Genomic DNA, 24,416 nt, shown 5'->3' with positions numbered 1-24,416 from the left:
TACATCAATTCCTCTGTATAATATATTTTTACAATTTTTGACAGTTTATCTATCTCGTATATACGTACTCGGTTATTAACTCCTTAAACCCCTATAAAATGTTGGAAGGGATTTATTTTTTAGTATTTTCAAAGTGTGTAGAGACTATCAAAACTTAGTGATGGTGATATTCTTGCCTTGCCTAACAATTACGGCTAGGGGAAAAGATCAACATGTTCATCTTGAGGTAAGTGATAATAGCTTTATTTAAAAACAATATATAGCTAATAATTATGATAAATGTAAAAATGTATGTACAATATATATTTGAATATAACTTATTTAGTTTATGTACATAATAATTTAAAAAATAATTAAACGTACAATATAAGAACAATGAATAGGTAACTAACTTTTAAACATTTTTTTTAACTATTAAAGTGTAGTTTAAAAAAAATTAAATTATAACAAGTTAAATAAAAAGTAGTTAAAATATTATTATAAAAAAAGTATAAGTTTCCTACGGGTTGTTAATAAGTGAATGAACGCATATCGATTAGACGTTTTCATCTTTAAAAGCTAAAAATATAAAAAGTATTTAAATTTTAACTTGAAAAATGATTATTAATGATTTATAATTGCAAATAATATTGTTGAAGCTGTATTAAGTTGTAGCACAGGTTAAATCGCTACATATATTTATTTTTGTCACTTTAGACTTACTATAATTTTAACGAGAATGAGTCGACAATTATTTAATGAAAACTATATTATTACTAGTTTTATTATTAATTAAAATCCTAAAAAATAATAAAAATGAATTTTTAATAAAAAAAAGAACAAGATATATGAACAGCGAAATCGTTCGAAGATAATGTGAATATTATTTGTTTTTCTATTTTTCTCCTATGCATACAATATTATTATTTACATTGTCAGTGACCACATATCTTTGATATATTGTAATAAAATCAAGTATGCAAGCCTATATTTTCTTTTGGATTTTACGTTTGAAATTTATCCGTGTACAAAACGACCGGAGGGAAGTTTATTAGTCTGTTGAATTCCAAGGAGAAGACGATTCGCCATTATTACTTTAAGAATGTATTATAAAAAAATAATATCATTCTTTGATAATCCGGTTTCAAGTTTAGAACATTATTTTTAGTCTATTTTACAATTGCATAGCACTTCCCAACTCGCCGCGTGAACATTTTTTTATTTTATTTTTGGGCTCCATAATTAATATTGTTACACAATAACTAATGTAGAGCAATAATATTTCACAAATTATTTTTTTAAATAACAGCCAAGTTGCAATTGATGCGTTAATTGAGCTTTTTTTGCCTGTCCGAGTCGTGTCCTATTCTTTACTGCTTTACAGTTGATAAATGTTAAGGTGCGATTTGTGTTACGCAAACGACTTGTACTCGTAACCGCCACCGGCAAACAGACGTCAAATGGATGCCCTATAGGGATTCATCAAATATTGGTCGTGATTCTCTTGGTGACTGCCAACTACATTGGGAGGACTACACGCGTCGTAGAATGTCTCCAATGGTATGTGCTGGACAGCAGTGTCACCGACGCTAATGGCTGAATTGGGCAGGTACGGGGAACCGGGCCGGTAACCACTACTGGATGCCCATCGGTCACAACTGCAACTGCAAACCGAAGTGTTATCGTCCGGTGATATGGAACCTTTTCCGGTGGTCATCGTGACCGCCGCTATGCTGCCTATTGGCAAACTGGACACCGAACCGTGAGCAGTGATCACGTCTCCTTCCAACCTTACTGCTACTTGAGCCGCCTGAAAATTAAATGGTAAATAATTTTATATAAATGTTAAACTGCATAATATTAAAAAATTTTTCGAAATTGTATAATATATAAGAAAAATCTATATACTTGAAAATAATTACAGAACATTTTTATGTTAATTATTATTTTAAGTTATTTAAAAATATAAAATTTATTAATCGCTATTTTTGTTAAAATATAGCTTTGGGTGGTGTATACTTTATAGTCTACTTCAAATTATTTGTTTTGTGATATTTTTGCAAAAGCCGAGAGTTATTTTTCAAAAGATTAAAAATGAATATTTTACATTTCTATAAATTTAATACTAAGAAATACTCTTTATAACCGTATGATGGTAATAAATTTAATTAAAATTGTGTACATAATTACAAGATGCAATCTAGGGTGAATATGAAATAGTATAACGTTTCTTGGCTTTTCGATAAAAAGTTCTAATAATGTGATCGTAATCATAGAACTTCAGTTAGTGTATGCCCTTGGAAATTGTAAAAATTGATTGGTACAGCTTAGAGTGCTACTCTGCTTATGGTTGAATTGCAGTCGATAATAATAATAAGTATTAAGAGTATCTTATTATATAATAAGATGAAAAAATAGGCATCAAATGGTTTAAATTTAATCTGTAAATAATGTGTCTCCTCCGTTAATACTTCTTACTGGCCAAAATGTACAACGAAATGTTATTTTAAATATTCCGCACTACTCGTGTAACTCGTTAAATATAGTTACACTTTAAATTAAATTTCGAAAAATGTTGAGAATATACACTTGCAAACAGACTACAAACATTTATACAAAGTATCGATGCTATTCTACAAGGCTTTTAAGCTAATCAAAAACTAATTTGGATTTATGTATGAAATCTTGTAACCATAAATACATTCGAGTGCCTCGAATCAATAACTATTTTGTTATTGATTACAACTGTTATCAAACAATAGTTGTTAATAACTATTTAAGGACAAATTACTTTAGAACTATCAATTACTAATATTTGTAATTATTGAACAATTGTCAAATATATAATAAATATTATCACCACACGTACATAACAAATATGTACAACAAGTGGTTTTATCCAAGTATACTTCAGATAACTAATATCTTTTATGGATCTTTTAAATATGGATAATTTTTTAAAATTTATTTCCTAAGATATTATGATTTTGCGCGAGTACAATATAAAAAACATTACTATAACGTTACATATTTAAATGTCTCCACATATATTTAATTTGAATTGTTTTTTGAATGTAACATTATCAACTGATAGGATTTTAATAAGAGTCGATTACCTGTAACGCTTCAGCTTCGTCTCGCCTCTCGTCCTCCGTGTTCATTGTTACGAACCTGAGAACTAACAGATTGAGCGAAGCAGCCACAATGGCAAGTCCAAACAGAATGAAAATTAGTGTGAACGCGACATATTCTAACTTCTCGTTCAACGTGTTGTTCTTCTGCAGGGCTACCATATCACCGAATCTGTCGAACACGCGATAAATGAACACAATTAATTGTTGTAATTCGCCTTTCATCGAAACAATGGTCAAAAAAGTGTGTGATCATTTGTGCGGGTGGAATGTTACTATAAACAATGCAATTACCCGATGGTGGTGAGCGTTACGAAGCAATAGTAGACCGAGTCAAAATACGTCCAGCCCTCGTAGCTGGAGAAGGCGGTCGCCCCGCCCGCAATGGTTAGACTGGACAAGAAAGAGACGACAAAAATGAGATTTATTTCGGTGGCTTCTGTGCGTTTGCAACCCAGTGCCCTTTTTGCCTGCCTTATCACAACGGACGAGAACTTGTTTAGCCGCTCGCCGATGCTCTGGAACATTACCAGGCCCAACGGAATGCCTACCATCGCATAGAACATTGTGAACAGCTTTCCCGGTGTCGTGTTCGGCGTCGAATGTCCGTAACCTGTTAACACAATACATGTTTTTACTAACCAACAGCCTCGTGAGTTCTAAACAAGAATCAAGTTGAAAAAATGGAGACACGTTGACTCAAAATAATTTTTTACCGAGGCATTCAATCCGCTAGAAAGAAAGACAAAATGTTACGGATGCTCACGGTTAATAATATTGTTTTCATAAAAACATTTTTATTTCAAATTCGTACGGATTTGAACAGTCGTGGTACATAAGCAGTAGTTTTTACATTTGATTGTACACATGTACTGCATTGTTTTTACCGCGAAAGGATTCGACAACAGTTTATTTTCGAGGACATAACAACAAGAACGTTTGGCTTTTTAAAATGTTATCGCGGCGAAGAATTCAGTAAGAGCAGTTCTAAGAAATAATTTCCGAGTCGAGATCATGTAGGAGATAATAGAATAAAACGGCTGGAAGTTACTTTGGAGAGACAATTGTTTTCTCTGCAGTACATCTCCGATTAATTAGGAAAACCAATTACGTACGTTTCCGCATGTGTTCAACAAGAACATCTCGCAAATCTTTTGGTAATGTCGTGGTAAATCTATTGTAGCAAACGATTTCTCAAGAACTGTTGGTTTACTTTTAGGTTTGTTCATATTTTATCTGAACTATCGCCGTATCGGTAAAACGTATAAAACACCGTTACAGGGTTTAATTCTGTACACTTGAAACTTAAATGGTCGGTATTTATTCATACGAAATGTACCAGAAGAATACCCATAGAAACGATATAAAAAAAAAACACGTTCAAATGATAAGATATTATACGCATTACATACGAGGGATGTTTTTTTTTTTTTCGTGAGAGGACTTAATAAAATCTGTGCACGTAGTCCTCTCGAGTGAATTGATTTTCTCAGCGGTCGTGGCAGACGTACGTGTACGTGTGCTTGCAGTTGAATTAGCCAACCGAATTACTTACAAGTTATAACAAAGTGTATTATGGTTTTATTATTATTTAGTACCTATGGTGGTGAGGACCGTAGTGGCGAAGTAAAATGCTCCGGCGAACTTCCACTGTTGGCCTGCCTTGTGCGGTTCCGATTTCAACACAATCGTCTCGATCAATCGATAATCGTCTGGCGATATTTCGTACTTGTTGATGATCATTCGTTCGATGGCTGCGAATAAACATGAAAACATTATTTTTAATTTTTTTACAAAAATATCCCAACCATTTTTTACTGTAAATCAGCAGTTGCTTCGTTGATATTATTATGCGAAACGGTTGTACACCGTGTGCAATAATAGTAATCGTGTGAGTGAAGGTTTTTATTTCTCTGACCTTCAACGCACAGAGTTTTCACTTATTTGTTGACCTAGTTACGAGTGCATAACACAAAAAATGGCGACAACACAGCTTTTCCCTCCCCCGATGAGATTATTCTTTCATTTCTATCTATACTAGTCTGAGTTTACACTTGAAATAATTAGCGACGAAATTAATTTGTAGCCAAAACCCTTTTAATTGGCTGCCTAACTTTAATTAACCGTGCTTGTCCCTTTTAAGTCAGACATCTCGAGGCCAGCGCCAACGCGTCCAACTACAATCCACGATTTACTTCCGAGAGGAAAAAAATGCATTCACTAAATCTACTACCTTCAGATACTAGAGATAAATCAAATAAGGAGAAACAAATCACCGATTGTTGACTTGAATTTTATAACCTATAGGTTCGTACCTTGCACATTATTTGTATTATGTTGTTGGCAAAATACTTAAATATTATCGTTTAACACCGAAACAATAATAATGATCCAATGTTTTTACTTTAAATGTAGAACGACCATTGTTTGAAAGTTATACATTAGTTAAGCGCCAATCTTATCTAAATCTTTCTTTGCTTATTGTATTTAGCGTTGCTTTTCTTTTTACAGAATTTGTAGAGAACTAATGTTTTGCCGAATAATTTAATATCTTAACGCGTGATTTATGTGCGATGGTCTTTTACGTAACTCGGTAAATTTACATTGTTTGGAACGTGTCCAATAATCTAACAAAAACATATTATGTAAACTGTTAGAAAATTTTGATTCAAGAACTAAAAGCTGTGGGGTTGCTGCTTGTTAGCTGGCAAGATAGTCAATACATAAAACCAAATTATTTAGAATCCAAAAAGGAAGGGAGCAAACAACGTCAAGTGAACGCTAAACAAATGGCTAGAAAAAGAATAATATGATCATTTTCGTATTATTACGTCGATGTATTTTTATCACAAGGCTTTTCATTTTTCACGGTTAGGTACCCTAAAGGCTATAATGAAATATGAATCAATAAACTAGAGATTCGTTTTCGTCCTTGGTAACTTGTTTCAAAAGCACTTTTTCACTAAGAGGAGATTGGAGAATATTGAAAGCATAAAAAGTAATTCGATTTTGGAATAATGTGCAGAGAATATATTTTTTTAGTCATTCTATACCTTCCCAGTTCCACTAAATTCTATCACTGTTATGTTAAAAAAACAACTTACGAAAATATAATACTGCTCTTCCACTATGCAACCACAGTTATTTAGAAGAAATATCATTACTATAGAGCATTGCAAAACAATAATAAGATGTTTTGAAGAAAATGTTACAATTGTAACTAGTAACAGACTATTTTTTTGGAGAATTAAATAAACATCAACAAAGATCATACATTTGAAATCTATTTACACCATAATTTATATCAAATTTTCTAACATTAATCGCCGTTCAAGACTACATATAAGACTCTTGTCAACTTAAATTAAACACATAAACTTTACAATTTATATTTTTAATTCTTAAATATTTTTCCAAACTGTATCAAATCATCACTCTTTAACTATACATTATATTTTATGAGATCATTATAATGTTAAAAACTAATTCAAATCTACCCCCCCACTTTGGTATATTCAATTGTACCCCATAGTACATGTTTCAACAAATTTATCAAAAATTGTACAATGAAATACAACATCATATTCCATAATATCTCATTTAAAATAATATAATATTTTAATTTAGCTTGTTTTGTTAAATACTTACTGAATGTTTTTGTTTTTTTCTCAAACTCTTATTTTGATGGTAATAAAACGGTAACAAAAAATTCAAAAACACAGTTTTATTTATAATTATGAAAATATTAATAACAGCTATCTGATGGTCATATCATATATTGGGTACAGTATGACTAACCTTCTGTATTTTACTTGAATTTACTTTATCACTACAACTAATTTTATTTAATCAATTCAAATCTACCCTGCATTCAAATGTGCCCCAATCTCCCCTAACCATAATTTTATAAAATTATTTTATTTACAAATATGAAATGTATTAATATAAAAAGCCAGTTGATCTTAGTATTTTCTAATTAGTTTAAATTAGAGAATTTTAAATTACTAAGTATTCCCAAAAAAAATATCAAAGAATAATTAGATTTTTCAACCAATAAAAGATTAAGAGTGCACAACAAAGTGATATAGACATACAAAATGAAATGAAATTTAATAGAAAACGAGGAAGAAAGAATATGATATGATGAATTTACTTGAAAATGACGTACAATAATTTGGTATGTGTTTTACAATATATAAAATAATATTCATAAATACATACATCCCGAAAAATAACATAAAAATAATAATTTTGACTGAATTTGATAAAAATCCGTGTGATTAAATATGGAAAGACTTATTATTTGTCCAAACGCATTATAATTTGGATTTATACAAACGTGACCTAATTTTGACCGATATTGATATTTAATGGCCGAAATATAGAGGTGGTCTAATTTAGGCGCCGGTCCAAAGTGACTCTCCTGTACACATATAAAGTTATCAATACTTGAAATATGAAGCTGATAAAATTTATAGAATAGTCCAGACAATATTAATACATGTCTATGACATTATTTTGATACATACAAATTTCGGGGAAACTGAGCACAGTTAATGGCGAACACGAATAATCGAGTAAAAATCAAACGAGATTCTTCTTTATAGGTATGCCGAGTATGAAAAACATATTTTCAACAGTTGAGTCTATATTTGCTAAAAAGAAATATTGTGATATTGTGGCAACACAGTTGTAAGATTAGAAAAAGCAAGAAGAACATAATATATTTGTAAATGTTAACATAAATATTTCTAATAAAATAAAAAACAACTGATATAATTCCTAAAAGAAAAAGTTTGCTTCGATGCCAAGCTGAGAAAGAATTGATTTTGTAATTGTGAGTTTTTTTTATATCTGAACATAACAATTTTTCAAGTCTCACTGGACCGATTTAATGATCAACACGTCAAAATAATCTGATTTTAATACAATTAAATCTATCAATACCTAAAATTTAAAAAAACCCTTAATATAAAAAATTCATAAAAATATCTTTTTCAAAATTTTTTTTTCTACATTTCAAAACTGATATTTTTCTTTTAACACCCATCTAAATGAGTATTAAATTGCGGGTTTTTTTTTGGTGTGCTCTTTCTGGAAACTCGATTAAAAACCTAAGTACAGGAACGGTTTGAAAAGACCATTCACACATACTCGACTCTACAATAAAATTGAATAAATAAACTTCACCAAAGCCAGTAGTAGAAAAAGAAAAATAAGCTGGAAAGAATATTGAAATCTAGAGTTTTCGTTAAAAAAGAATACATTGCCGCGACATGGTATACTATATTAATAATATGAGCTTGACATAGCAGGTCATATTCCTAAGGTAGGATTGATGTCGTTATGGAGCTGAGGTAAGTACTTGTATAAAGCATACTCGTTACTCGGGAGGTACACACGAATACTTGTACTTCACATATTTCTGTGTATCACTTGGCGTTGAAAGTTTCCATAATAATTCACACGAGTGCCGCCGCTTACCATCAAACCCGAGTGTGGTGACAGTGATAGAAAAATGTATAAATATATGTTATACACGTCTCCACACCGTTACTCGACGACACTCGAATACTCCCATTAGACCCGTACACATTTAAAAGCACCTCCCCTTTACCAGCACGGCCTCATATCTGCCGTCGAAAACTCAATGACAAATATCTATTCGCTATTAATGTCGAATGTGTTTTTTGGCATACAGTAAAAACGTTCGTTGAACCGTTTCCCGTCGCCGCGTGTGCGAAAATCGACGTGGACGACCATGACACAGTCGTCACGAGCGGAACAGGTATGCAAAAATATGTTTCTTTATATTGTATACGGAAATATTATCCTCCGCCGAATAGTGTCCGCACTACGCCTAGTTTATGTATAATATACATAAATGTCCATGGCCGTATTTCCCGTATGTCGTCGTTGCAGCTACGGCGAAGAGGTCGAACCGGCCGTGATTGATGTGGCGTACTGCCGATGACGTCATTGCGTGTATCCATGGCGACTGGTAAAGGGCGAGGAACAGACGATGCCGCCACTGCCGGCACCGTTGTCCGCCGCTGCAGTATGTTTTTCTTCACCCGGCACCTCTACACATCCTCGACCCAGCCCTGTTTTACCGCACTACGCTCTTTCGACTTGGCCCCAGTTTTCTTACTATTTATTATTGTTACCCCAATCTCCTTAGCAATGCACAAAGCACATCGCCAAAGCATTTTCCGTTGAATTTATACACTTGTCTTAAATGGATCTACATAATATCACGAGCAACCGCGTGCAAATATATTACCATTATAATGGCGTCTGTGATAAGTTGAATAAAAATCATTTGCTCCAAACTCAACGTAGTTTTTTGAAAAATTTTTTATGGACTGGAAATAACAGTACATCAATACAACTAACGACCGTTAGTTTGCCGCATTGTGTTATTGCGGATGCAATAAACTCGAACCTCGCCACTTTTTTTATTTAAAACGCGCTGCTAACTTTGTGCCAATACAATGTCAATATAGGTATAAACAATGGCCGTAATTTTATGACAATATGTACCGTTTTACCGAGTGGATTTTTACCGCACATTTATGTACTTAAAAAAGCAGATTAAAGACTTATAAAAAACGCATATTTACAATCACACGTGTAAAATCGACCTAATAGTCATTTCTCGTTCTACCTCAAAAACACTACATAAAATCAAACGCTTTAACTAATACGTCAGGCATTTCAATACAAACGCAATAACTTTACTAGGATTTTTTTAAAAATGCGAGAAATATTTCATTTATAGCTCAGCAATATATCATTGAAAATGAAAATGTACAAGTTTAAGTAGTATTTTTTTAAGTCCTATTAAAAATTTAAAAAATAACAAATGTATTAAATAAAAAACGTATATTATAACAGAATAAGGATTGTACACAGCTTTTTTCACGAAAGTATTATTGTTGCTAAAAATTCTTAAGCAAATAGAATAATGCTTCGAATTAAAATAAATATTTATATTAATTAGTAAGCATGTCTTTTTTTGGACTGTATTCTATTGAATAGAGATCAAAGAAGTTTTCAAGTGATGTACGAAGTACCAGCTCTAATGAGTATTACTCGAAATAAATAAAAATATGTATGAAGAATAATATTTACATTTTAATTCACTAAATAATATTAATAAATAAAAAATAATAATTTCGTGCAATGAAAAAAAATATCTAAAATTAAATTAATCATTCAGTATTATAATGCACAAAAAGAATATTTTCTAATTCAAAAATTAACATTCCATAAAATTAATTTTTTTTCAAAGAATAATAATTATTGATTTTTGTGTATAATAGAAAGGAGATAAAAGATATGCTGTACAACAAGAGTTTCCTAAGCGAATACTTTTGTACTTTGACCTAAAGAAAAACAGTTTTGAAAAAAATACTCGAGCTTAATGTCGCGGAATCGATGTTATCTGGTAAGCACATTTTCATTTTTTTTTTATTAAAATTGTTTTTTACCACTTGATATCTCAAAATATTTACGTAATAGAAAATTGGTTTTATATTCTGTCAATGTCTGCACGGGGGTAGACTTGTTATATACTTCAAAGCTTTGTTAGAGTGTATTGACCTAAAATTAACCTTCATTTTTTTACAGCATTATTAAAATACCAGAAAACGTATTCGAACGCTGACGCCAAAATACGTTTGGCTGCCTCGGGAGGTGCTTTTTAAATGAAAATTGTGTACAACTATGTGCGCATCTAATGGGGGGGGGGGGTAATCAATCTGGTTTGCTTACAGTCCAGAGCTTGTTTCCTGCGTATTTCCGTTTCGGACTCTAGAGCGTCGAACACGGCGGCACCGATGAGCAGATAGGTGAACGTACAAACGATCAACGATAATGTGCGGACGTTTTGCTTCTTCATCCTGCGGGCGACACCATGGTGCTGGCCGCCACCGGCGCCTTACCAACGACGCCGCCACCTCAGCTGTCGCAGAAGATGCGGCCACTGGGCGCCGAATGCCTGTGCATTGCCGGTGATCTGCTTGTGTGTCGTGCAGACCGAGTGCTGCGTGCATCCGTCTGTCCAACATGGCAGCCAGAGTTTCTCGACGCGCCCATTACAACCTGAGGGTGAAATAAAACATTTTAGCATATCCGACAAAATAATGCACATAGGCCTTAATTTATTACACTTTTTTAGCGGCCGTTTAGATAAACGTTGACCTAGTAACTTCTAGGGACATACATTTCTCAGCACTCCCAAATCGAGTTAAAAGGTAATATAAGAAAAGTTGGCTCTAACACATATTATTACACTCGCAAAGTGAAAACCCCGGAAAAATTAATATTTCAAAGTCTAAATACTATAAACATGATGTTACATGAATTTTGTTATAATGAACTAAAATTGACTACTGCGTCGGGCTACCATTTAACAAGCGGTCACATTTGGTAATGGTGAGCAATTTTCGAAAAATTACACAATTTTATACTAAATTTCATGTTAAGAAAAATACTTTTTTTTTTTTTTAATTAATTATATTTAGAGTACGTGCAATTAATAGCTTTACATAGGACGATTAGTTTACAACGAACCACATATTTTATCAAAAAGTATAAATATTATTGTTAATTTGTTTTTCTCTTAGTTACATATTCATTTTAATGTATTGATTATAAATGGTGTCAAATTTATTTTTTTCAAATGACAACATACATAATTTACTAGAATCTTTATTAGAGTATGATCTAATTAAGTATATGACTGGTTGATCACATCTTTTGAACCACTGTTTCAGAATTTATTAACAATTTAAAATAATGACTAGAGGTGCTGTTTTTTTTATTAGAAATTCCCCTTTGTACATCTCCTCCCATTTAGGTATAAAAATGTTAATAATTTCCGAAATAGTTTTCATTAGATAATTTTTTATTTTATAAGCTAGTTGAATATATATTTTGTTATTTAAAAGAATTAAGTTGATTCCCTTATAGGACATAAAGAATGATCATAAAAATATGTGATAGAAACATGTAACTAAAAGGCACCAAAAAAAAAAAAAAAAATTATCAATATTCTTTCTATTTTTTTTTAATAATTTAGCGGTTCGTCATAAAATAATAACCTTGCATATATGTAATCCATTAAATGTAATTATATTTATAAGTATTTAATTTAAAAAAATATTAGTTTGGGCAAAGCAAATAGCTACAATTTGCAGAGTTAAAACTGTTATTTAAGCTAAAACCGTTACAAAAGTATCTATTAAAGAGATTGATTAAAAAATAATTAAACTAAAACAACTATAATAATTGAGGAAGTGAGTTTCATTTGTGTGTAAAGGATAAAGAAAATTATGTTTACTAGTGTTTAAGATAAATTTTGTTGAAATAAATTGAAATTAGTTAAAATACTCACTTTACCAGAATAATCGGCAAAGCGACTAATTCCAAAATCAAATATTTAATTTTTGAGATAATTTTACAATATTATTACAAATTAAATGATGTTTGGCAACAATTCATCGTACTTATTTTTGCTCCTAAACTTAATCTGGCTGCTTTGCCTGGTTTCCCTTAACTTTCAATATTTTGAAAAATTAATAATTTATTAAACTTAAACGTGATAATATCATTTTAATTTTTACACTATTTATTATTTAAAGAAGTATAAAATTTAATAGAGTAAATAAAAATGTAAAACCTTATAAAAGAGATCTAAATTCATTTTATACAAGCAGTGCCACGCCTAGGGGAGGCACTAGGTGCACTGGAGAAAACGCCTGCTAAATACTCAACACTATGAATTATAGAATTGAAGACCTATTTATATATATATTTTTGTATATTTTCAATTATTTTTAATAATTGTGATCTTGTAAAAGACTAAAAACAATATTTAATGTCAACATTTTCTTTTGACCGAAAAATAAAAATGTGATTATTTTATTTATCTGATTTGTAGCACAAATATTTTCCCTTTATAAGTGTTATTATATTTTTAACGATAAGGTCATTCATGTGAGAGGAAAGGTGACTCCTGCATTAACCCATCTGTAAATACAGTTCTAGAGGTATATAAATATCAGAAATTTTGGACTTAAAGTAACTCAAGTTATTTCAAAAATATGATGAACAATAAAAAAGGTTATTCCTAATTTTCGAAATGCAGCCAAACACACGAGTATTATTACACCTGTTGTTCAACATTACCTTTATACACGATATTTAAAGAGTACCTCATTTGTCAGTAATTAATAAAGTAATTTAGTACCACGTAAATTAAATACACGCATACTTACCCGAGAATANTGTACACGATATTATAAAGAGTACCTCATTTGTCAGTAATTAATAAAGTAATTTAGTACCACGTAAATTAAATACACGCATACTTACCCGAGAATACTATTAAATACGATTTACGCTTCAAATATCTTACAAATAAGTTTATTGGCTGTTTTTAATCAATATCAATCAGACAGCGGTATTAACCAGAAATAATTTAAATTGAACTGATACACTATTTTTATTACTTAATTATAAAGGTCATTATTTAATTTCGATAAAAAATAATGCTCAGTTATAACATAAAATTAAAGCTAATTTATCCCAAATTACAATATTAATATTCAGCCATCTGATCATTTTAATCATACAACATAAATACAGATTATCAAATGTTATACGATTTTATGAAAACTATAAGACAATGAAAATTATTATATAATATACTATACATATTATAAGTTTTTACTTTTTTGTTTTACAAGGTACTATACAAGGTTTATTCATTATAAAAATACCATTTCGATTTAAATAGGTATTTAAATCAATATTTTTAAATAAGTTATTTAAATACTTTCTAGAATAACAATAGTACAATTGTTGAAAGCAATGTAAAAACTAATACTTATTTTTTTATTATTTAAATATTTAAGAGATATATTATCTAATTTATCAAAAAATAAATAGCTTAAATTTTCAATTCCGGATAAAAAGTTTTCTTATTTTAATTTTGAAAATTGTTAAACGAAAGATAAGTAGAGTAGATATCAGCTATTGAGCGGATTTCTATCTAATATCATTAGTGTAGTCCAATATCCGTCTTCACACTTCATATAATTTTACTTTATGTTGTTTGTAGGTCTAGCTGATAAAAATTAAGAAGTTTCCATACTCATTATTACTTCTATGAAAAAAAGATTCGAAAATCGAGACAATTAAAAGAAAAAATATAAAAAGTTAAAATACAACATTACAGGACTAAAAGTAAGTTAAAAACTATTGTTCTAAAAGCTCAAGAGTAATACTCAGAAGGTAATTTCATTAAAAACTGTTTGACTTTTATTTTGATTTATTTTTAAGAAAAATATTTTTTGTGTAAATTATAATTGATTTTTTGGCTTAAAATTGATGTATTCAATTTTACTCCTATCTTTACTCAAAGTTAATGAATGTTACACGAGGAATAGCAAATTTTATAAAGAATTCTATTTTATCACTATTATCAAATTATTACACAGAGTTGAATACCATTCTGCAAACTAAGGTGCGATAGATCATACAGAAGCTTTATATTTAAACTAACGTCAGATCGACAGTAAACAACTAATAAAAAGAATTAATAACAGCAAAATTGATCAATAATTTAGTTTTGACAGAAGACTTTGTTACGAGCAACGGTAAGTGTAAATTTATGAATAAATGTCTAGATTTTTGTAAAAAAGAAATATTAATGAACTTTTTCATTATAACTGCTTGAAAATATAATGGGAATTAAAATAAGAAAAGTTTTTTAATTTTTTTCTTTTCATTACAATAAATCATAGCTGATACTTACAATACCAATTCTTAGGCATAAAACCAAAATTCAATATGCTCTTATGTTTCTAAATTTTTAAAGAACTCATAATTTTTAATAAGATACTGGCAAAAATTATTATATAATATTCCAGTTTGCAATTATTGAACTTGTTAATCACATTGATAACTACAGTGTTGTATTAAACAATCAAATATCATTATTTTTTTCAACTAAGTAACCGAGAAAAGTTTTCACAACAGTATACAATAAAGTGTTTGCAATTTAAAGCTCGGAATTTACATACAATTCAATTTTGATATATTTACCACGCAAGACTCTGTCTACGCTGAATGATTGAAGAGGTGTTAACTATTTTTACATAGTCGACTTGACGCGTGCTCAGTCTTACGTTGGATTTCGTTATCTGTACACAGTTTCCATCCTATTACGGTTTTTTGGGAATTAAAACAGCAAAATTTCCTCAATAATCTCTTATATCGGTTTTCAAAAGTCGCCTTTGGGTTGTCGGGTAAGCCGAATAGACTCAGCCAGGAATGGTTTGAAGTTTTGTTTCGAAAGTTCACTTCAGTACTTTTCTGAATATTTGTCGAGGGAAGAGTTTTATCCGTCTCGGTATGATTATAAACAAACACAAATAATGAAACACAACAATAGAATAAGATAAATATTATTATTGTAGTAAAACCGCGTTTCCGGAAAATTGAGACTTTATGTTAGATGGGATTATATTTTTTCATATAAATCATCAACGGGCTAAACGACTTTTGATTATATAGCGGCGTATCGCATAGGCAATATTGCTACTCTCATGTATTTGACTAGTTAAAAAAATCTAGTATTGATTTGTAGTAATCATTTACTATGATATTTTAATTTAATCGTTTTCTTTTCTTAATACACATAAAATAACTAATTATATAATTTTTTAAAAAATATTTATTATAGTAGTAAATATTTATTTATAACTATTTAAAACCTTGACAGTTAATATATATATATATAAACTTCACTCTCTTACTTAATTTTAGCATCCATAATCTAATAGTTTAATATCGACATTTTAGAATACTACTTTTTTTATTTACTTTTATATTTCATTCAATATACTAAATTTTAACTACATTAAATATTTAAAATATTTTTTTTTTGCAAACTGAATTTTTTTCCGCATAAAATTTAGTTAATTATTAGGAATACTTGGTCATATTATGTAGAATAATAATTGTAGAAAACAGCAAACGGTCTACTAATTAAGCGAAACCACACCTCTCGTTTTTTGTGTTAAAATGCATGATCACGCAAGTTACACAGGAAAAACATTTTTACATGACTTTTTTAATAATAACATTATTTCTGTGTTGTTAATATACAGAAATCGCTATTATTACTATTATTATTATTTAGAAATTTAAAAAAATGTATTGTAAATGATTATTTTTTAAGGTGATCATACACAAAAATATATACAAGGAAAAATAATTTTTGATTTCTTTAGTTTCTTATAATTCTTGATTTATCAGCTAATAGATACTTATTGTAATCATCCCTTATAACTTAAGGGTAAATCAACTTCATTTTTTTAAATGGTGACATATATATTTAACTAGTCTATAAAGTAGGAAATAATCTAATTAAATGATTCAGAATTTATTAATAATTTAATGTAATGACTGGAGTTGATGAGTATGAGCTAATATTTTTAACACTAGTTGTTTCTCGGCCGTATTCTTCTTCCCGCATAGTTATACAAATATAAATAATATCCAATGTATTGGTTTAAAAACAAAAATTGTTATTGACTAGTATAAAAAATAGTAGCACCTATTCCTCATATCCAGTCATTCCTTTAAACTATTAATAACGTCTGAATCACTTAATTAGATTATTCACTATTTTATAAGCTAGTTAAATATGTATGTCACCATTTAAAGAAATAAAGTTGATATCCCCTTAAGTTATAAGAGATGATTCCAATAAGTAACTATTAGCTGATAAACCAAAAATTATATGTAACTAAAAGAAATCAAAAATTATTTTTACGGTATTGTATTTATTTAGTCTATAAATCTAAAAATAAAACACAAAAAAGATTTAAATAATTGAAAAGCTGCTTGGAACCAGTAGGGAATTTCCAACATTTTTCTGGGGTGGTCCTAAAGATTAAAATTTATTTAGAATACGTATCATATCTTACCTTATATATGAAATAATGTAAATATGTCGTTGTCTGGGAGTAGTTTAGATTCTTCCCACCGTAAATCCACCACTTGGTTCAATAAACAGGCAAGTACACATTTTTCAGAATTAATTGTTTGTAAGTTTTACACTAATTTTTCTGCGTATTACATCGTAAAAATGTATTTTATATTTGAATTATTTACAGAATCATTTAGTCAAGAGAAAACCTCTTACCAATTCTTACTCATATTACTGTTAATAAAACAATTTTCAATTAATTTCTCTCCCAGAAAAATATCTACAAGCATACCTGGCTGTCGTACTGATCCCAACAATTTCAGTTTTAATCAATTTTTCATAAATTATAATTAAATGGTTTTTTTTTTTGTATAGTGATAGCTATTGTTCTTTGAAAAATTGACCCGACCAAATTCTTTGTCTAATTATAGGGAATGTAAAGCTACCTTGATAATTTTTGTTTTTCATGTTAATTGAAGTAGAAAATTCTTATAAAACAATACGCAGCTACAGAAAATTTAATTCAATTAAATACAATGCACAGTTGTGTTTTCCATTTTTTCGGGTTTAATGTTATTGTTGTACAACCATTCCTTATGTTTTTGCTAATATAAATGAAAACAACATAAAAGGATATCGCAGGCCGTTTATCAAAGCTAGGATAAAATATAGTCAATGTTAAGTGCTTTCAATTATAAAAGTAAATAAAGACTAAACGTTTGAGGCACAATATTATTAAATTAACTATTACAAGGAACCATATTCAATGTGCTATATACTTCAAAAACAAATGACTACTGAAAATAAAAATATTTTAGTATCATTTGTTTTCAAAATTATAACAATTAAAATTTTTTTTACAATTATATAGACACCAAAATAAAAAAAATCAGTAATAATGGTGAATACAATAATATTTTGACTTGGTAAAAATATTTTTAAATATATCACATTTTATTTTTGTTTAATCATTAATAATAAATGATAAATTATGACGTTAAACAATGTCAGTTTCATTTTTTTTTTTTTTTTCGTAGAGTGTTTTAACATTGTAATTCGATAATGTTAAGCAAAAAGGCTGTTGTGTCGAAAGAGCCATTAAGGTTCTTTTTTAATAGGAAAATTAACCAATTGTTTCCATCTGATTTATCACATTTCTTAAACAACTGCCAAAGATATCTTTAATTAATATCAAAAGCACTTGCCGGATCTACAAAACGGTGCAAAGGAAATATTCTTTTAAACGACATTTTAAGGACACTTCGAAAAACCACTTCTGTGTATTATGTACAAATACTTTACTGTATGTTGATGAAACAGTATCTTATACTTATAAAAGATATGTACTTAACAGTATATTGGCCATTAAATATTATAAACGGTAATTTTCTATCAACTCTCAAGAGGAATTCTAAAAAGAAAAGAATCTATTTAAAATGAACATAAAAACAAAAAATGTTTCAATTGTTTTTATACCTGATATTACTTCAATAACAGTGAAACTAAAACGATTTTAATTATAAAAATCAATTTTAGTTTGCCGATTTTAAAAACTGTTAATCTTGCAAATATTCAACCAAAATAAATTAGGTTGTTAATGTATGCCAAAATTTGATTTGTAAGTAAGTTTAGTTTCACAACTTAAAGAATTCGTATCATGGTGTTGACCTACAAGAATTCCTTAGCGGTGTAAATATTACTACAACATGTAAATTCCACAGATATATATTATGTTTTGTACATCTTTGGTCGATTAATATCTTATTCCACTTCATCATAGTATTGTCAATAGTGTCACAAATAACTATCCATTTAACTTACTACTAAAAACGAAGTTACTTAAAACCTGATGTAATTATTTTCATATTATCAATATGGAAACACTATCTAAAAATGTACCTCAATTACACTATGAAACTTAGTGATTATATGACATATTTGATCGCTTGTTTAAAACGTTAAGTACTGTAAAAGTAATAGAAACTTGTCTACAAAAGTTTAAGCACACTTTTTACCCGTTGAGTGTAAAAATTTACATCTTAGTTTTCTTAAAAACTTTTTTCTTGATTAAGAAAAAAAAGTGTAAATAATTAATTTTTACAGAGAACTGAGTGCACAAATTTTACTGAACTCCTCCGCCGAATCATTCGTGATAACAGTTGACCTAGGTAACTGCTTACTCTTATCTCTGTGTGACGTAACTGTTAGCGTTAAAAATAAACATAATAATAATAATTCCATAATTGTCTGGGTAAATTATGCGACTGAATCCCAATTGTATTACTGTACTGGTCAGAAAAAGAAACGCTACAGCGTTGGGTATAAAATATAATGTATTATATGTAATGTTATCTGCGTAACGCAAACACGTTAGTAATAATTACACTCGAGGGAACAGAGTTTCTTCTTTAGTTTTTCTCGCCCCACCGACAAATTCGATTGCACAGCATGCTCCGAGTACCCCCCGGCACTAGAGCAATTTACTACACGCGCCACATATAGGAAATTAACAGCCCAAGGGACGAGCAGACCGGCGACGGTCGTATAGAGGTCGAATTAAGCCTAATAGAACCGTCGCCTTGGGTACCGCTAATTTCCATTCGACGGGCTTGGTCTGGTCAGACATAATTATCATGCGACCGATGATAAAGCCAAATGCGTGTAAAATATCTCTACGGATATCATTCATTCCTACTGAGATTTGTGTATCCAACAGACACATATTCAGTTACGTGTTTCATATTTCCCTTTCGATTTTCTACAATGATTATTTTCGTCTTACCCAAATGACCAGCGTGTGTATTTTGACCGGACAATTGAACTCAGAATGAGTATTATTGCATCGAAACTAATAAAACTTACCTAAGTGAGCATAGACTCGCCGTAGGTGACGTTGGCGATGGTTCAGTGGCAGTGGAAATGACGACCACCACCACTACCGTGGCCGGCGGAATGGCCTAGAAAATATTCTTTGGATAGCCGATGGTCTTGAGAGTCATGTCTTGAAATCGTGACGGTTAGGCGTCAACAAAAACTGGCGCACGTTTAATAAAAAACGATTTATCGGTAAACGGAGCTAACTATTTTTGCGTTGCATGAAAGTTAAAATGAATCAGAAACTATTAATTTAAAAACAAATGATCGAAATGAATAATTTTTATCATTGCGCATTAAACGGTGCACTGCACAAGAGCGACATGATTATATCGCATGTGTAATTTTTTAAGTAATAAGCGTAAGTTAATTGGTGTGTGTGTAGGTGTTAATGAATAATTTGGGTGTCTATTAATGAGTTTAAGTGTGAATTGAATGGTGAGTGTGTGTAGTGTGTGAGTGGTGATAATGTGTGAATGTGGTAGGGAAACGGACTGAGCAGCGCAACGTTGTACGGCGGCCGCCGGGATCCGGGTGTGCGTTTGGTTGGCCGACGGCTCGGACAGAGAGACTACAACGGCAGGAATCCGCTGAGAGAAACGCCGCGTTCGGCGCAGCGCCGCCGTACCACAATCAATATTTCCCCTCTCGCGCGCGCGACACATCCCGTTTGTTCCTGTGACGTCATCTCCGGCAGCGCACATGGTATTTGACGGTGTCCCTTCGGCGCCTCGTTGCTCCCGCTTTCTACACGGTCCATCCTCGCCGCCAACCGTCCATAAGAGATTCTTGTACGGGGTGTCGTATCCGACTGCACGGCGACGGTGGCGCGCGCCATTGGATCAAAGAGGCTTTTTCAATTTTCCTTTGGCAACACAAGAACCGCAGCACATGCTAAATAATTATGTTTATAATCTGTTTACCGACTAGCCTTAGTCTACCCATGGGTATTGCCTATGTATGCCCCTTATAAAGTATTCAACGGCAAAACAAACTCTAGATACCAATTGAATATAATAAATTCATATGTTTAAATCTGGAATGAAGTTATAAATCACTTGAAGCATTTTACAGCTATTGAAACTTAAATAATGTACAAGTAACCAATTAGCACCGTACGTTGAGAGTAAATTTTCAGACCAAGTAAAATCATAAAAAGACACGTTCACGGCTATTTTCTATTTCTCTAGTCTTTTAACTCCATAACCTCGCTTTTAATATTTTTTAAAACTATTCATCAAAGCAGAAAGTTTTATATTTTTATCTATAAATAGTATATATCCGATATCAATTTTAAATAGTGCCAATAGTTATCGCCCTGTCAACCGTATATCACATCTATGTGATTTTTTTAACGTTGTCTTGGACATTTTGCCATAATATTTTATGTTTTTCATGACGGCCACAGTTAGTACGTGACGGCCGGAATCCTTTTTGACATGACGTCTCTCCGACTCTCTGGTCTGTCGCGGTTAACGCAAAATATCTGAAAACGCCATCTAAAAATAATAAAAACAGTCGCTCGGTTCTGCACAGTTGCATGTTTAATGTAAAATTTTAAGACGAAAATCTCTTCGGATATTAATCACGGAATATTCCTAAGACTTATTTATCTTAATTTGACTATTTTTTGTTGGATAGGCAACAGAGAGTTATGGTTGCTTAATGATAGTTGAATAAATTACAATATCTCGCACAAAATAGCCCATTACTTAATGCATTTTCAGTTGAACATTTCAAGTGTTGATTTTGCAAAACCATCAGCCATAATTTATTAAAATATTATGCAACAAGGAAAAAAGTCAAACCAATAGAAATGTAGCTCAGTGGATAAAATACAATTATTTTACAACATATCCTTTACACGGAGTATTACAATTAGCTAATTAGAGTTTAGTTTGGAAACATAAATTTAATTAATAACCCATTATAATATGTTGACCTAGTTAGCCAATAATAGTTATTCAATTGAATAGTTGTGATTAACTCGTAATGGAGCTATGACGCTACAACAAAAAAATTATCTCAGTTGTTGATCAAATTACTACTAACATCGAAATAATTATTTCTATTTGCGCATACAAGTGTTTGAAAAAAAGCGAAATGATATTTTCTTTTTTGACAAAAAAAAAATGTAATTTACTAAAATAAAAGTTTAATTTCAAACATTTATCGTTGTTTAGGAATAATACACACCGTGTAGATTTTTAAACAGTAAAAATCAATAGTTGGTAATAATTTTTTACGTAAGATAGTTTTTATTTTAACTAAAAGAACAATAAATAATTCTTAAGAAATTTATAATTTAAACTTGTCCACTTTTTGAAGTTTGGGGATTTAACCAAACACAATTTCTCTAGATACAAATACTTGACGGTCATATTTTTGATTGCCGTCGTACGAACCGGAGATAACACCAGTAACAATAAAAACGATGAAACTTTAAAATGACGTCGAGGCTGTTGGCTAATATCCAACGTTACAGATGAACTCTTCCAGTAAATAAATGTATTGACTTTTATGAAAAGAAAGTGTTAAAATATACAAAGGTGATGTATAACTCATTTGTTTGACATATTTTAATCTGATTTATTTACAAAAAAATAAATAAAATCGATTTCAGATTTTTCAATGCATAACTTAGAAGGAAATTGGTTCATTCAGTGCCGGAAAAAACGTTTAAGTTATTCTATTAAAATAAACACGATTAATCAATAAGGAAGTGTTTATTATTTTTCAGTGAAATATATTTTACAATGTCTCGTAACCGAAACATATAGAATCAATGAACTCGATTTAACTATACTTCTTATTCGTAAAACCATTTTAACCGAAATAACAGTTACCGTATAGATATGCATAGCTTATAAGCTACGCACAATAATATCTATTAATTTTTACTTTATAAAGTATAAATCAACAGATATCATATCGTCACCTCAAACTAACTTATAATTAACTTATTTATTGAGCTTATCAGAACATAATAATTAAGAAAATTTGTATTTCCTTCCCCGAATTTTATCTAAATTACTTTATTCTTTTCAACATCTTTCTTCCGAAGATGCCTTTCATTTTACGATTAGACTCATATAAACAGTTTGCTTATGGGGCTCTCAAAGTACTAAACCGACTCTGCTGATAAAAGTATAAAAGTTGTTATTTAAAAATTAATTTGCCATTTTTAAAGCCTNTACTTATGGCTCTCAAAGTACTAAACCGACTCTGCTGATAAAAGTATAAAAGTTGTTATTTAAAAATTAATTTGCCATTTTTAAAGCCTAATGAAATTAAAACCTTTACAAATAGCATATTAATATAGTGTATTTCTTGTATCATATTCATGGAATCGCATGTATATTTTTATTCATGTTCTTCATTTTATTTTAAAAGCTAGTGATAGAATGGAAACGAAATACTACACAGCTTAACGCAGCAGAATAGAACCTAAGTACTTTCCTACCTCAAAAAGAGTTTTTATGTTTTCACTTAAAAATATACAGACTTAAGAGAGAATTTTTACCTAATTGTGAACTAATTAGTAGCCTCATGAAATACATACTATTTTATTATTTTAAGTAACTTTAAAATTTAGGGAAATTCTATTCTAATAGACTTACATTATTCAAACCTTCAATCATTTTAAATTATTATTGGTAATTTAAAGGAAAATTTTATCCTAATCAATAAATATAATCAAATTTAACTACATTACAATAATGTAATTTGGAAAAATTTTAAGGAGGTGGTAGTATTTAATATTTTATGAGTGATTGAGAATTCAGAAAAATATTTATTATTTTCTGTAATTTTTAAAAGAAAAAGAAAAGGAACGTGATTACAAAAGTAAAAAGTGTCTACTTTAACTAATAGTTATTTTGTAAGATGCATTAGCGAAATCAGACCAAAAAAAATTTTAATTGATAGATTTTTTAATGACTTGCATTAATGAACTAAATAATTGCAACAAACTAATCATTAATTTAATCATTTTTCAGGTAAAAAATGTGTTCATATCATTATTCTACAAATTTAACATGTTGTTTAATTGACTAGTTCAAATCGATTTATTAGGAAAAAATTCGATTAGATTTTTTCAATTATGTTGGAAAATCGAACAGTTTATAATATAACTAGTAATTATCATTTAAAAGGAGTGTAGGATTTACTTTTGTGTTTTTAATTATTAAATATCTATATGTTAACATTTTTTCCTTATATTTTAATTTTAATTTTAGCTTTTATAAATTGTTACAATTTGTTTGTTTAAATTTAATCATTTTCTCACTATGGAATCCTCTCTATGGTTTTCGCTTATTCTTTGGAAAGAGACTATAATATTAAGTCGACCAAATATTTTAGACTCAGGTAATGGTCTCGTCGACTAAGATCGCAGTTTCACTTATAATAAGATGTATAATATTAAC

At 30.0% G+C, this 24,416-nt stretch overlaps 1 protein-coding gene and 1 long non-coding RNA gene across 4 annotated transcripts; one reads left to right on the top strand and one right to left on the bottom strand.

The window, feature by feature from the left end:
* Positions 1-35: 35 nt before the first annotated feature.
* LOC126901012 (two pore potassium channel protein sup-9-like) lies at positions 36-20,575 on the bottom strand. Of its 2 annotated transcripts, XM_050677121.1 has the most exons (6): positions 19,978-20,574; positions 10,887-11,216; positions 4,709-4,864; positions 3,405-3,723; positions 3,096-3,282; positions 38-1,789 (listed from the first exon to the last, which is right to left on the bottom strand). In XM_050677121.1, the coding sequence occupies exons 2-6, from the start codon at positions 11,011-11,013 to the stop codon at positions 1,436-1,438; spliced, it is 1,143 nt and encodes a 380-aa protein (XP_050533078.1). In that variant the 5' UTR covers positions 11,014-11,216; positions 19,978-20,574; the 3' UTR covers positions 38-1,435. The 2 variants fall into 2 exon arrangements, with proteins under 2 accessions (XP_050533079.1, XP_050533078.1); XM_050677122.1 differs by lacking the exon at positions 10,887-11,216 and having other exon boundaries at positions 36-1,789; positions 19,978-20,575.
* Positions 5,136-23,176, top strand: LOC126901019 (uncharacterized). Of its 2 annotated transcripts, none has more exons than XR_007702946.1 (6): positions 5,136-5,417; positions 10,436-10,560; positions 14,239-14,363; positions 14,618-14,776; positions 22,350-22,538; positions 22,613-23,176. It is a non-coding gene; the product is annotated as an uncharacterized LOC126901019 (long non-coding RNA). The 2 variants fall into 2 exon arrangements; XR_007702947.1 differs by lacking the exon at positions 5,136-5,417 and adding an exon at positions 8,355-8,467.
* Positions 23,177-24,416: the final 1,240 nt, after the last annotated feature.

This window comes from Daktulosphaira vitifoliae, unplaced genomic scaffold (assembly GCF_025091365.1).
Source record: "Daktulosphaira vitifoliae isolate Bord-2020 unplaced genomic scaffold, ASM2509136v1 Scaffold_3, whole genome shotgun sequence".
NCBI classification, from domain to species: Eukaryota; Metazoa; Arthropoda; class Insecta; order Hemiptera; family Phylloxeridae; genus Daktulosphaira; species Daktulosphaira vitifoliae.
The sequence above is the reverse complement of the archived record's forward strand: the minus strand, read 5'-3'. Positions and strand labels throughout refer to the sequence as shown.

Coding starts and splice junctions, on each gene's coding strand:
- LOC126901012 (XM_050677121.1), bottom strand. CDS start 11,013: ATGAAGAAGCAAAACGTCCGCACATTATCGTTGATCGTTTGTACGTTC. Junction 3,283..3,404: donor GTAACGCTCACCACCATCGG/GTAATTGCATTG, acceptor CGTGTTCGACAG/ATTCGGTGATATGGTAGCCC. Junction 1,790..3,095: donor ACGAAGCTGAAGCGTTACAG/GTAATCGACTCT, acceptor TTTAATTTTCAG/GCGGCTCAAGTAGCAGTAAG.